This window comes from Entelurus aequoreus, linkage group LG11, assembly GCF_033978785.1.
Source record: "Entelurus aequoreus isolate RoL-2023_Sb linkage group LG11, RoL_Eaeq_v1.1, whole genome shotgun sequence".
NCBI lineage: Eukaryota > Metazoa > Chordata > Actinopteri > Syngnathiformes > Syngnathidae > Entelurus > Entelurus aequoreus.
Window position 1 is genome coordinate 22,503,727 of NC_084741.1, and position 14,022 is coordinate 22,517,748.

General features: G+C 41.1%; 1 protein-coding gene across 1 annotated transcript in view; it reads right to left on the reverse strand.

Moving 5' to 3' along the window:
- thsd7ab (thrombospondin, type I, domain containing 7Ab) overlaps positions 1-6,658 on the reverse strand; it is a 621,850-nt gene extending 615,192 nt beyond the window's left edge. The window contains exon 1 of the mRNA XM_062062699.1: positions 6,602-6,658. Within this exon, the coding sequence (XP_061918683.1) occupies positions 6,602-6,638 (37 nt within the window). The 5' untranslated portion in view covers positions 6,639-6,658. The remainder of the gene's footprint in view (positions 1-6,601) is intronic.
- Positions 6,659-14,022: the final 7,364 nt, after the last annotated feature.

The window sequence follows — 14,022 nt, forward strand, 5'->3', positions numbered from 1 at the left end:
TTCTTAGAAATGAAGGCTATTCCACAAAATTGTTTGGGTGACCCCAAGCTTTTGAACGGTAGTGTATATATATATATATACAGTATATATATGTATAGGGTTTCCCGCAGCGTTTTGTTGTTAAGGCGGCCGCCTTAACAACAAAGAGCCACCGCCTAAACTAACATCTTAACAAGATCTCCAGCCACACGTGCGCATTTAGAAAACTATTACTGTCCCCAGGCAAACGCATACACTGAGTGTCATACGCATGCCAAAATACTGGGGGCGCTGTAGCCTAGGACTTAAGACCATTTTAGCCAATCAGAAACATTCAAAACGTCATTTCCGGAGGCGGCATATAGCAAAACTGGCGGGTCACGGCAAGAAATAATTATATATGTGGACTGACAGAGGAGTAGAGCTACTTTTAAGCATTGTTTTGGAGTTTAAAGTTAACAAAACTCAACAAAGTGTTGACTGGGAAACTTGCCAGTCCAAGTCTGGGGACATTCTTACCCTATTTTGGAACGGTACGGACTTGGAGGGACATCTGAGGAATTTCCTCATCGGAAACAGGACATCACAAAAACAACTATCGGCACTATATTGAAAGGGAGTCGTGGAAAGTACAGACAAGCAGTCGACGCAGGTGGAAGAAGTGCTTACGGTAGAGTTGTTTTGCTGTACTTCGAACTATATCAGCAGATCTCGGGCGGTTCTCCATCAACTACATCCATTCAATTTGGAATCGAAACATTAGATATTGACACAAGCTCTCACAGGAGTTCAGATTCTCCATTCACCCTTGACAGCCTGGTCACAGACAAAGATATGCCGAATGATGTACAGGAGCAGCAAGATTCCAATGGGAGCAATCCACAATCTTCTGTGGTGAAAGAGAGAAGAGCTCTACTTCAGGTATGTGGGCGCTAACTTCATTGCTAGGAAGTAATATTGTTAAAAGGCAGATATATGTTGTACATCTGGGGCATCAAAACAGTTTTATATGAACTGCACTGCAATTACAAATGCTCTCAGATGACCACTTTCAACAATGTGGAATTATATTTTGCCCATTTGTTTTAATATGATCATTGTTTGACAACAGTGTGACAAAAATACTTGCTTTGGAATCAGAAGTCAAGATGGTAAGCATATATTAAAGTTCAGTTGTTTTAGATGTATTTAAATAGGGTTGTATTAAAAATGCTTTGAGTAGTTTCTTGTAATAAATAATATTGACTTAAGTAAAACTGCAGTTGCATTAAAAAAAATTATAATTCTGTCGAAATGAAAATACTTTATTGACACACATTGTTTCCCGACGATGTTGAGGGCCATTTGACATGTTGTAAATAACATGTCACTATCTTACACCTGTGCTAAAGTGGGTTTATCCCAAATAATTTACTCCTGATTGTTGAATGTAATTTTGAAAAATCCTTATAATTTTTTATTTTTTTTCTCTAGGCAAAACTCAACAGCCACAATCACGACAGTCTAAATCGAAAACTTCCAATCGAGACAAAGTTGCTGAATGCAGTAGAAGACGTCCAGATAAAGAAGAGACTTCTGGTCATGATGGAGACGTCAGAGAAGCAATCGTCTGACAATTTAGACAAACTAACCATAAATTACTAAGTCAAAATATTGACTTACTAAGTCATAATAATGACATACTTAGTATCTCAGGTAACTAAGACTGTTTTGTGTTTTGTTTTTGTACTTTACGGAAAAAATATCGAAATATATATCGTATATCGCCATACTGCAAATGGAGCAGAAAACACAACCAAAAATTGTAGGCTTCTTTATTTCTGTAATATTTTTATTTATTATAATATATTGTTATTTGGTTATTTTTTAATAAACAATGTGTTCAATGTAATCAGAGTCTGTAGTCTATTGCGCCCTCAGGCTGTGGTGGTAGCGATCTGGGGGGTCCCGTCCTTGCGTGAAGAAACGCATGTAAAATCTCAATTAATGAACCACAGCGTACTTCAACTGAATTTTTACTTAGCCCCTTCCTGCTGATGAAAATGTACTGGCAGATTTCTAAACGAAACAAAATTGTTGGGAACTACTTTTTCTTCCGCCTAGGTAAGTACGTACCGGCACATTGTGTTGTAAGCAGTGATTCAGTCTGTCATTTGTTTATTTCAGAAAATTACTGGCAATTAAAATGAGTCCCTCAATATTCTAAAAACTATGTCAACTTTTACTGTAGGCTTTTTGGAGATACTAGGTACAGAGTTGAACATAAACAAGAACGCATTCAGTGAGGAATAATGTCATCCTTTGTTTCGCCCTGTGATTTTATATTGTTTGAAGATGATTCTCCAAGAGCAGCAACACTTGAAATACACTACTTTTAAAATGTTTCCAGACACATTAAGAATATTTGCACAGTATAGAACAGTACAGAGTATCGGCATCAGATCGATATCACCAATACCAGCCTGAATTGTACTCGGTCTCGGATCGGAAAGAAAATCAGTGGTATTGCACAGCACTAGCAATCGGAGTTGTAGCTTATGAATTTGTGGTTGAATTTGTTATTTTGCACACAAAAAATGTAATATTGCACACTTTACTACTCTTTAACTTTTTTATTACAAAAGATGCATCAAGTTAAATTTGAGTTTGATTAAAACAGTACTGAAAAAAAGTATAAAATAAATGTATCAAAATACAATTCTGCTTAGGGCTCCAAACCCTGGATTGGATACTTAATCAGGGTCTAAAGCAGGCCTGGGCAATTATTTTGACTCGGGGGCCACATTTAGAGAAAAAAAATGTGTCTGGGTGCCGGTATATCTATTTCTATGAACACTAATACAAAGCCTCACAATAATGTCTGATTGAATGCTAAAAACGTTATGACAGACCGCCTTAAAAAACGTAATGTAATTTTACATTTTTCTACGAATGATAAAACACTGAATATTGACAAAATATGAACGTCACACCCCCCCTTTCGATCGACACATTTTACAATCAAGTGAAACGCAACAAAAATGCAACAAACAGTGAAATATGAACGTGAAGGGTACAAAATAAATCCACCTACAATCTGATATATCTGATACATCACTAAGCTTTAGAGCTTTGTTGTGAAAATCTCCTTCCGCGTCTGTGGAAACGCTTCCCGCCCACACTGCTTGGTGCCTCGTCTGAGCTACTGTGACGTAGATTACCATAGTAACTAATTAGATGACCATAGTAACTAATTATTAGACTTAGACTTCCTTTTTTATTGTCATTCAAATTTGAACTTTACCGTACAGATAAGAACGAAATTTTGTTGCATTAGCTCATGGTAGTGCAGGATAAAAAAAGCCATAAGGTGCAGATATAAATAAATAAATAGGTTACTGATTATATTATATATATATATATATTATAATTATATTACAATAGTAACTAATTAGATTACCATAGTAACTGGTACATCATCCATAAGCGCAGATTCCAACCATTGAAATACTTAGTATAGATCAAGACTTACGGTCATTAGAAAACATGACTGCACAAATCTAAAAAAATTATTTGGGAATGTCCGGCGGGCCAGATTGAAAAGCTTAACGGGCCGCATGTGGCCCCCGGGCCTTAATTTGCCCAGGTCTGGTCTAAAGTAAATACAGTATCAAAAACACATCATTGGTTTCATTGTTATGATTTTTAATGTAATCACACTTTTAGATTTTTCTAGAAAAATCATGGCTAACTTATACTTTGATAATGAGGTTATGTTTTGGAATGTCGTACGCAAAACCGTTTCCGAAATATGCCAAACCCTAGAAATCAAAGAACGTCTCTCTACTGTTGCATCATGGCCAAGTGAGGCAGTGACCTTGCACTAATATGTAGCTGGTGCTGAAGTGAACGTTGTCGCCACCTATAGGACTGGAGTACAACAGTATGGCCCAATGTTTATTTCTTAGCATAGGGACATTTGGGGTCATTTGGTCTTGGTGGAAGTCTGTGCTGCACTTAGATGTGTTCATAACCAGTGGAAGAATAGCAACGGAAGAAACGATGTAGCTTTGTTGGAAATTATTTATTTGTTAATTTTATAGCTCGTATCCTGTTGAAGGTCACAGAAGTCTGAAGCCTGCACCAGATAGACGGGTACACCCTGGACTATTTGCTAGCCAATAACAGAACACGTTCAGACAAAATGAACATTCACACTCAAGGAGAATTTACAGAAGGGATATTAAACTAAATTGTTTTGAGGGCCACATTTCTGAACAGAAGAGGTGGTCTGCGACACCACCTATCTCCCTCATACAACACTGTCCTTTCAACCATTCCTAAAAGACTCTGCAATTTTGCCTCCAACAAATACCATGAGTTAGAAACATTTTGGTCACAGATGCACCTTGTGCCATTTGTTTACAACTGAATGGAATGCTAACGTGGGTGATTCTGACTACTTTGCTGCCAAACAATACCTCAATGCTAACGAAGGGAAATTACACTTCAACGCCTTCAACGGTCCGAGCCTCGATTTGGAACCCAGAACCATCTTGGAAGCCAACAACGTGTACCAAATATTGTCTCATGGAAGCCCTCAGAATGCACAAAGTTTGCTCCGAAGCACACCACTGAGACGCTCCATCACTCCTTGGTAAAACACAACTAACCAACAACACGCATGACCTCCTGTCAGCTCCATCCAAACATTAGCACCGCCCTTCCTCCCCTGCTGAAGCAATCCTCAGCAGCATCACCTGAGAGGAGCGTAATCCAGTCCAAAACGGATCACAGCGAGGCGGCTCTGCTGTTGCTTTTTATGGGGCCTCTTTCCTGGAAGTTCAATCAGCGTATATGAAGAAGACAGGTGCACTGCACATTTAAGTGATTCTAAGTCAGGGGTCGGCAACCCGCGGCTCCGGAGCCGCATGCGGCTCCTTGACCACTCTGATGCGGCTCAGCTACATACATGCCGACCCACCCGATTTTCCCAGGAGATTTATGGATCTCAGTGTCCCTCATAGATTACTCCCAGGGAAAAAAATAATCCTATTTACACTCTAATTACTAAATAAAGGGCGTGCCCTAATTGCACTGCAGTAATTGTCCTCTATAGCATTTACATACAGCATGCCAGTCCAGCCGCATGTTGCATGTTGGTATTACTTGCACACACAGGAGACAGCAAAGCATACTTAGTCATCAGCCACACAGCTTACACTGACGGTAGCCATATCAAACAACTTTAACATTGTTACGTTACAAATATGCGCCACACTGTGAACCCACACCAAAAAAGAATGAAAAACACATTTCTGGAGAACATCCCACCGTAACACAACATAAACACAACACAACCATTACCCAGAATCCTATGCAGCCCTAACTCTTCCGGTCTACATTATACACCCCCGCTACCACCAACCCCCCCCCCCCCACCCCGTGCGTTGGTTGAGCGGAAGAGTTAGGGCTGCATGGGATTCTGGGTATTGGTACCGTCAGTGTAAGATGTGTGGCTGCTGAGTTAGTACGCCTTGCTGTCACTTACGTGAGCAAGCTGAAACTGCATTCTACGTGTGGTCGAGCAGGTACACTGTAAGGGCAGACTGTAGAGGGCGCCAAATGCAGTGTCATCACGCTCTGATATTCGGGAGTCTCCCGGGAAAAATGAGAGGGTTGGCAAGTATGACGCTATCAAGCGCCATTCATTCAAAACTTGCGGGCTGCACTAACATCAAATTTCCACATTAAAGTGCGTGCCGGTGCGTGTGTCGGAGGCCCCTGGTTAACATAGCACAAAGCGTTTAACACGCGAAGTCCCAGAGAAGGGTCAATTGACATTTTTACCTAGAAAACACACAAGAGGGTCATTTGACCCCTAGTCCCCCCTGTGGACACTCCTTTTGTTATGAAAATGTGGCTGTTAGTGGCACACGGCAGGGGGCCACTTGAGCCTGTGTGGGGGAGGGGACCTTACAGCTCAAGCTTTAGTTCTGAGGTAGGTTGTGTGTGTTTTTGCAAGGATCAACAGAATGAAGGGATCAACACTCTGACATTTATTGTTAAAAAAAATACAAAACAAAACATATTTACAAAGAATGAAAAAGCAACTGTTTTCCCAGTTTTGGTGTGGAGGGTTGTTGCAGAAGCAATTGTTATTTTTGTGTGCCAAAAATAGTTTAAAAAAAAAAATTTACAAAGAAAAAAGCATATTTACAAAGAATGAAAAACCATGTCCATGTAAACGTGACTGACATACATTTGAGCAGTCACTCACAATCCTGGCACTGCCATTGCTCCTTTCGGCATTTCCCACATGTATAATTTTTCTGTCTACCTAGACAAACTGCCCCTAACAGCCTCATTACCATAACAAAATGAGTGATTAGTGTATTCGGGAAAAGCGTCGGGCCAAATGACCCCTCTCTGGGTCTTCTAGGTAGACAGAAAAATGCTGGGACTTCTAGTGTTAAGCTTTGTATGCGGTGTTTTTCATTTTAAATTAAAAAAAAAATTTTGTGGCTCCCATTACTTTCTTTAATTTGTGAAACTTGCCAAAGTGGCTCTTTGAGTGGTAAAGGTTGCCGACCCCTGTTCTAAGTAAATGATACAAACACACACCAAGACATTTCAGCACTACCTGTTTCCCAGAAGTAGACGGACTTCCCGTCGTCCATCTGCGCCCGAGCCCTCCAGAAAACACACCCCAGCAGCAGGAATGTCGCCAGCGGGTGCCGGCTGCCCGTACGCAACCCCCGCGGCCCCATGGTCCGTCCACCCGCCGCTGGCCCCCCACCCCCACCTCCGAGAAAAAGTTAATCCACTCAGCTCAGGAGGTCAGCAGAGGTGATGAGGGTGAAGAAGAAGAAAAAAATGGGACACGGTCGTCCCCCCCCGCTCCTCCTTGAAAAAGCAAAAAGGTGACAGAAGTGAAGCGAGGTGGGCTTTGAGGCGGGAACGCTGCAGGAAGAGTTGAGGCGCGCGGAGAGGAGTTTTCCAGAGGGAGGATGGAGGTCAGCGAGGGGAGGAGAGCCGGCGTGGGACACTCCAGAGCGGCTCCTCCATGGCGTCCTCCTCCGGCGCTGTCGTCTCCTCAGCTTATGGAGCAGCGACAGTGGGCGAGGAGGATCTGCAGTGTGGTGCCTCTCTCTCTCTCTCCCCCTCTCTCTCTCGCTCCCCCTCTCTCTCTCACCTCGCTCGCTCATTTGCTGTTCCTACCTCCATACTCTTATTAAACAAATGTATCCACCTTCGTTTCTCTCCCTCTCCTTGCATTAAGATTATGACACTCCGCTCTCTCTCTCTCTCTTTTAGGGCATGAGGAAGGATACCCCCCCCCCCCCACTCCCCCTCTTACCACATCCTCCTCCTCTCATGCTGCTGGGAGGGGAAGGGGGCGACCAGGGACCAGCAGGGGGTTTTAGAAGTGTTGCTCCCGAATCAGAGAGCGCGCTTCCATGCATTGAAACCGGGGTGGGGGGATTCATTCATATTCATTCTTTAAGTGTTCGTAACAAAAAAATGGTTTGTGGCTTGTGAGTGATTCCAGTAAGAAAACTGCATTCGTTTATTCTAGGACCTCTTGCCAAAACGATCCCGAATGAACTTTAGTGTTGACCTTTTCATGAAGCGCAGGTATAATGTAGGGCAGGGGTCGGCAACCCGCGGCTCTAGAGCCGCATGCGGCTCTTTAGCGCCGCCCTAGTGGCTCTCTGGAGATTTTTCAAAAATGTATGAAGAATGGAAAAAGATGAGGGGGAAAAAAAATCTATTTTTTTGTTTTAGTATGGTTTCTGTAGGAGGACAAACATGACACAAACCTCCATAATTGTTATAAATCACACTGTTTATATTAAACATGCTTCACTGATTCGAGTATTTGGCGAGCGCCGTTTTGTCCCACTAATTTTGGCGGTCCTTGAACTCACCGTATAGTTTATTTACATGTATAACTTTCTCCGACTTTCTAGGACAGGGGTCGGCAACCCGCGGCTCTAGAGCTGCATGCGGCTCTTTAGCGCCGCCCTAGTGGCTCTCTGGAGATTTTTCAAAAATGTATGAAGAATGGAAAAAGATGAGGGGAAAAAAAAATCTATTTTTTTGTTTTAGTATGGTTTCTGTAGGAGGACAAACATGACACAAACCTCCATAATTGTTATAAATCACACTGTTTATATTAAACATGCTTCACTGATTCGAGTATTTGGCGAGCGCCGTTTTGTCCCACTAATTTTGGCGGTCCTTGAACTCACCGTATAGTTTGTTTACATGTATAACTTTCTCCGACTTTCTAGGACGTGTTTTATGCCACTTCTTTTTCTGTCTCATTTTGTCCCCCACACTTTTAACGTTGTGCGTGAATGCACAAAGGTGAGTTTTGTTGATGTTATTGACTTGTGTGGAGTGCTAATCAGACATATTTGGTCACTGCATGACTGCAAGCTAATCGATGCTAACATGCTATTTAGGCTAGCGATATGTACAATGATATTGCATCATTATACCTCATTTGTAGGTATATTTGAGGTCATTTAGTTTCCTTTAAGTCATCTTAATTAAATTTATATCTCAAGACACATGTAATATGGCTTTTAATTTTTTGCGGCTCCAGACAGATTTGTTTTTGTATTTTTGGTCCAATATGGCTCTTTCAACATTTTGGGTTGCCGACCCCTGATGTAGGGCTTTGTGCTGAACGCAGCATCAAGCACTATGGTAAGCATTTATTAGAGGATTTTATTGTTATGAATGCATTTTTGTAATATGTATATTTTTGTTTATAGTATTGCCTAATATGTATGTAATTATTTCATAATATTTCCCCATATTTTAGGAGTTCATTGAATCAGAGCACTTTCATCGGACAGTTTACATGCAAATATCCCATACTTGTTTTTTTGGCCAATATCCAACTGATATCAATATCGGATTGGGACCTTTACTATTTTTTCTAATCTAAATGATTCCGCCCGAATGTAGGTGGGATAGGCTCCAGCAAACCCCCGCGACCCCAAAAGGGACAAGCGGTAGAACATGGATGGATGGATAGATAGGTGCTGTTTGCAACTTCCTCACAGCAACGTTTTTCAAAGCAAAAAACATAAAAACACCACCGTCTATCTTATGTTACCATTAGTGGTGTAACAAAACTAGAGATGTCCGATAATTGCTTTTTTGCCAATATCCGATATTGTCCAACTCTTAATTACCGATTCCGATATCAACCGATACAGATATATACAGTCGTGGAATTAACACATTATTGTGCCTAATTTTGTTGTGATGCCCCGCTGGATGCATTAAACAATGTAACAAGGTTTTCCAAAATAAAACAACTCAAAATATGGGGAAAAAAATGCCAACATGTGACCTGTATGGCTGTTGACCAAGTGCTGTGCATTCACTTGTGTGTGTGAAAAGCCGCAGATATTATGTGATTGGGCCGGCACGCAAAGGCAGTGCTTTTAAGGTTTATTGGCGCTCTGTACTTCTCCCTACGTCCGTGTACCACTCCGTACAGCGGCGTTTTAAAAAGTCATAAATTTGACTTTTTGAAACCGATACCGATTATTTCCAATATTACATTTTAAAGCATTTATCGGCCGATTATATCTGCAGTCCGGTATTATCGGACATCTCTAAACAAAACACATTTGTTTGACAATTGTCTACATTTTTCACAATTGCAATGTTTATAAAATGAACATGTTTACCGGCCCGAATAAAATGATTGGTGTTTACGGCGGTCACTCACCCTGTCTCGTCAACACGTACGTGCAGGGAGGGCGTGCATACTTAGAAAACAGTCCAAGAGAAGCAAAGAACAATTTGCAGTCATGTTGTTGTTGTTATGACAGAATATACAGTCAATGACAGCTAACGCTAGCTATCTAAATTGCTGTTATTAGCTAACAACACCCAAAGCTAATGCGTGTGCATGTGTTACGTACATACATAATTACGTCATCACATACAAGAAGCAGTAAGAGGACGGGATATGCTGTGTAAAATACATTGGAAAGTTGGCGTCTGTGCAAACAGCTCCTTTAACTAAATGACCACCGTTGAGTGTTATTTTTGGCAGCCCTATTCATAATTTAAAAAATGGCCTCTCCCACTCTTTGCTAAACTCAACAGCTTACAGGTGCCATGTCTGCACTGGCAAAGACGTATACTGCGCTTCTTGGGGTGTGAATCTTTGGGCACTTAACAATCCAATCCGATTGCTGGGGTGACGATTCGATTCAGAATCGATTCTCCATTCAACACGATATTCCATTCAAACAGATTCTTGCAAAGTATTATTTGGTATAATTATTACAATGAAACTTTTTCAAATATTAGAGATGTCCGATATTATCGGACTGCCGATATTATCGGCCGATAAATGCTTTAAAATGTAATATCGGAAATTATCGGTATCGGTTTAAAAAAGTACAATGTATGACTTTTTAAAACGCCGCTGTACGGAGTGGTACACGGACGTAGGGAGAAGTACAGAGCAGTTGCGTCTCCCAGTCATACTTGCCAACCCTCCCGATTTTCCCGGGAGACTCCCGAATTTCAGTGCCCCTCCCGAAAATCTCCCGGGGCAACCATTCTCCCGGATTTCTCCCGATTTCCACCCAGACAACAATATTGGGGGCGTGCCTTAAAATCACTGCAATTGCGTGCCGTCCCAATCACATAATATCTACGGCTTTTCAAACGCTCAAGTGATTGCAAAGCATACCTGGTCAACAGCCATACAGGTCACACTGAGGGTGACCGTATAAACAACTTTAACAGTGTTTCAAATATGCGCCACACTGTGAACCCACACCAAACAAGAATGACAAACACATTTCGGGAGAACATCCGCACCGTAACACAACATAAACACAACAGAACAAATACCCAGAACCTCTTGCAGCACTAACTCTTCGGGGACGCTACAATATAGATCCCCCGCTACCCCCCCCCCCCACCACCAACACCCCCCCCCCCTTAACCCCGCCCAACTCAACCTCCTCATGCTCTCTCAGGGAGAGCATGTCCCAAATTCCAAGCTGCTGTTTTGAGGCATGTTTTTAAAAAATGCACTTTGTGACTTCAATAATAAATATGGCAGTGCCATGTTGGCATTTTTTTCCATAACTTGAGTTGATTTATTTTGGAAAACCTTGTTACATTGTTTAATGCATCCAGCAGAGCATCACAACAAAATTAGGCATAATAATGTGTTAATTCCACGACTGTATATCGGTATCGGTTGATATCGGAATCGGTAATTAAGAGTTGGACAATATCGGAATATCGGAATATCGGATATCGACAAAAAAGCCATTATCGGACATCTCTATCAAAAATGTATGTTAGAAAAGCTCCTTCTGGTTTAAATGGAAATGGCCTAAAAACGTATATTTTTAAAAACTGATTCGTATAAAAAAAAAAGAAAATACAATAATAATTTGAAAAAATAAAGATACAAATGATAAATAAATGATAAATGGGTTATACTTGTATAGCGCTTTTGTACCTTCAAGGTACTCAAAGCGCTTTGACAGTATTTCCACATTGACCCATTCACACACACATTCACACACTGATGGCGGGAGCTGCCATGCAAGGCGCTAACCAGCAGCCATCAGGAGCAAGGGTGAAGTGTCTTGCCCAAGGACACAACGGACGTGACTAGGATGGTACAAAAATAATATATGTACATATATATATTTTTTTATTCGATTTTTTAAAATAATGACTTGATTTACAATCGAGATGAATAACAATGTGAATCGGATGAGAATCGTTTTGGTTTTTTTGTGCATATCTATGCGTTACTTATCTTATCAAATCCCAAGGATGTTTTCTTTTTTTTTTTTACACGAGTAGAGGACGTATTCCAGTGGCTGATGCATGCAACGATTATTGACTGATTATTGATAGGTGAGTGCCAGAAGGTTATGTGATCGCCGAGGTTAGTCTTTCTGTTATTTAGCAACGTGACTCAAAAAGTTACGGGCGGAGTTTGATGAAACGTTCAGGAAATGTCAACAATGGATTTTGGGGGTGATCCGGATATTTTTTACTGCGTTAACTTACGTTAACGTTACAAGGCTGAACTTTTCTGTGAGTGTATGCGAGCAGCCTCGCCTCCACCGACAGAGACATAGACAGTGGATGACTGAAAAAATGGTTTCACTCCGTTTATTTCATTTTGCTGCAGATAGCTCAACAAGTTATGGAATAAGGGTTACATTTTGGGAGTGATTGGAATCACTGTCTGGATTTAAAACATTTTAAAGGGTTATTTATTATTGGTAGTGTGGAGAATGCATATATGTTTAAGAGATATTTCTTTATTCATAGTCATGTTTAAAGCAGCTAGTGTTTTTCCATTTGTACTCTATTTTTTTAGGAATGTGTCCGCAAGTAAACTGTGTGTGTTACCTTGAAGGCTTGCAATGTAGGGGTTGGAGTACTCCCTTATATCTTATCTGTAGTAGAACAATGAGCCTGTGTACATTTCTGGAGAGAGTGGGGGCTGTTTGCGTATTCAAGATGTTGTCTCTTCCTGTTTGAATGTTAGACCATCCCGAGATGACGGTATGACTGTATTGATGTGGGCTGGTTTCCTGAAACTTCAGTAAAACATGATAATATTCCTATTCTGTCTTGATGGTCCTTCTTACTCTGCATATATGTCATCTGAAAGAACTTGGGATTGACCAGTGACTTTAATTACCTGAGAGAGAGACTGGTCAGACGCAACAGTAGATAGTACCTGGCAGAGGTCTGTGCTGTCCGACTTCTTTTCTATAGGTTTTACACTTAAAGCTCAATATAACGCGGTCCAATTGAACACAATATTCTATGCAACGCGATCGTGCCATGGATCCTGAATTTTCACCAGTGTACATCGCGATGTGGTAGCCTGTAGACTGGAGTGTGGGACTAACTAACAAGCTAAATCCGTTACGCATCTTAACCGGCTCACCGTAGCTTGAAAGCCGTTTAGGCCTGCTAAAAATTGGGCTACTTAGCTCAATATGGCTAATGCTAGCAAGCGTGTCTACAGCATCTAAAGTTACCAAGTTACTCTGTTCTAACTAGCGGACTAATTCTCAAGCATGGACAACCTCTCCATGAGACGTGTGCAAAAAGAACACAAAGCCATACTCACGTATGTTTTTAATTCACTGAGTGGAGTTATGGCTGTCTTCGCACTGGGGATAGCTTAGCTCTCCTAGCTTAGCAGCTAGCTAGCTTTAAGTGATGCGGTGAAACAAAGGGAGCAAGTGATGTGTAAATTCGACAAGATTACAACAGGGCTAAAGAAGGCTAGAAAATATTTAGAAGCACACAAAATAAAATATAGCACCTAGCTTTGACGGCGAATTACAAACCCTGTTTCCATATGAGTTGGAAAATTGTGTTAGATGTAAATATAAACGGAATACAATGATTTGCAAATCCTTTTCAACCCATATTCAATTGAATGCACTACAAAGACAAGATATTTGATGTTCAAACTCATAAACTTTTTTTTTTTTTGCAAATAATAATTAACTTAGAATTTCATGGCTGCAACACGTGCCAAAGTAATTGGGAAAGGGCATGTTCACCACTGTGTTACATGGCCTTTCCTTTTAACAACACTCAGTAAACGTTTGGGAATTGAGGAGACACATTTTTTAAGCTTCTCAGGTGGAATTCTTTCCCATTCTTGCTTGATGTACAGCTTAAGTTGTTCAACAGTCCGGGGGTCTCCGTTGTGGTATTTTAGGCTTCATAATGCGCCACACATTTTCAATGGGAGACAGGTCTGGACTACAGGCAGGCCAGTCTAGTACCCGCACTCTTTTATTATGAAGCCACGTTGATGTAACACGTGGCTTGGCATTGTCTTGCTGAAATAAGCAGGGGCGTCCATGGTAACGTTGCTTGGATGGCAACATGTGTTGCTCCAAAACCTGTATGTACCTTTCAGCATTAATGGCACCTTCACAGATGTGTAAGTTACCCATGTCTTGGGTACTAATACACCCCCATACCATCACAGATGCTGGCTTTTCAACTTTG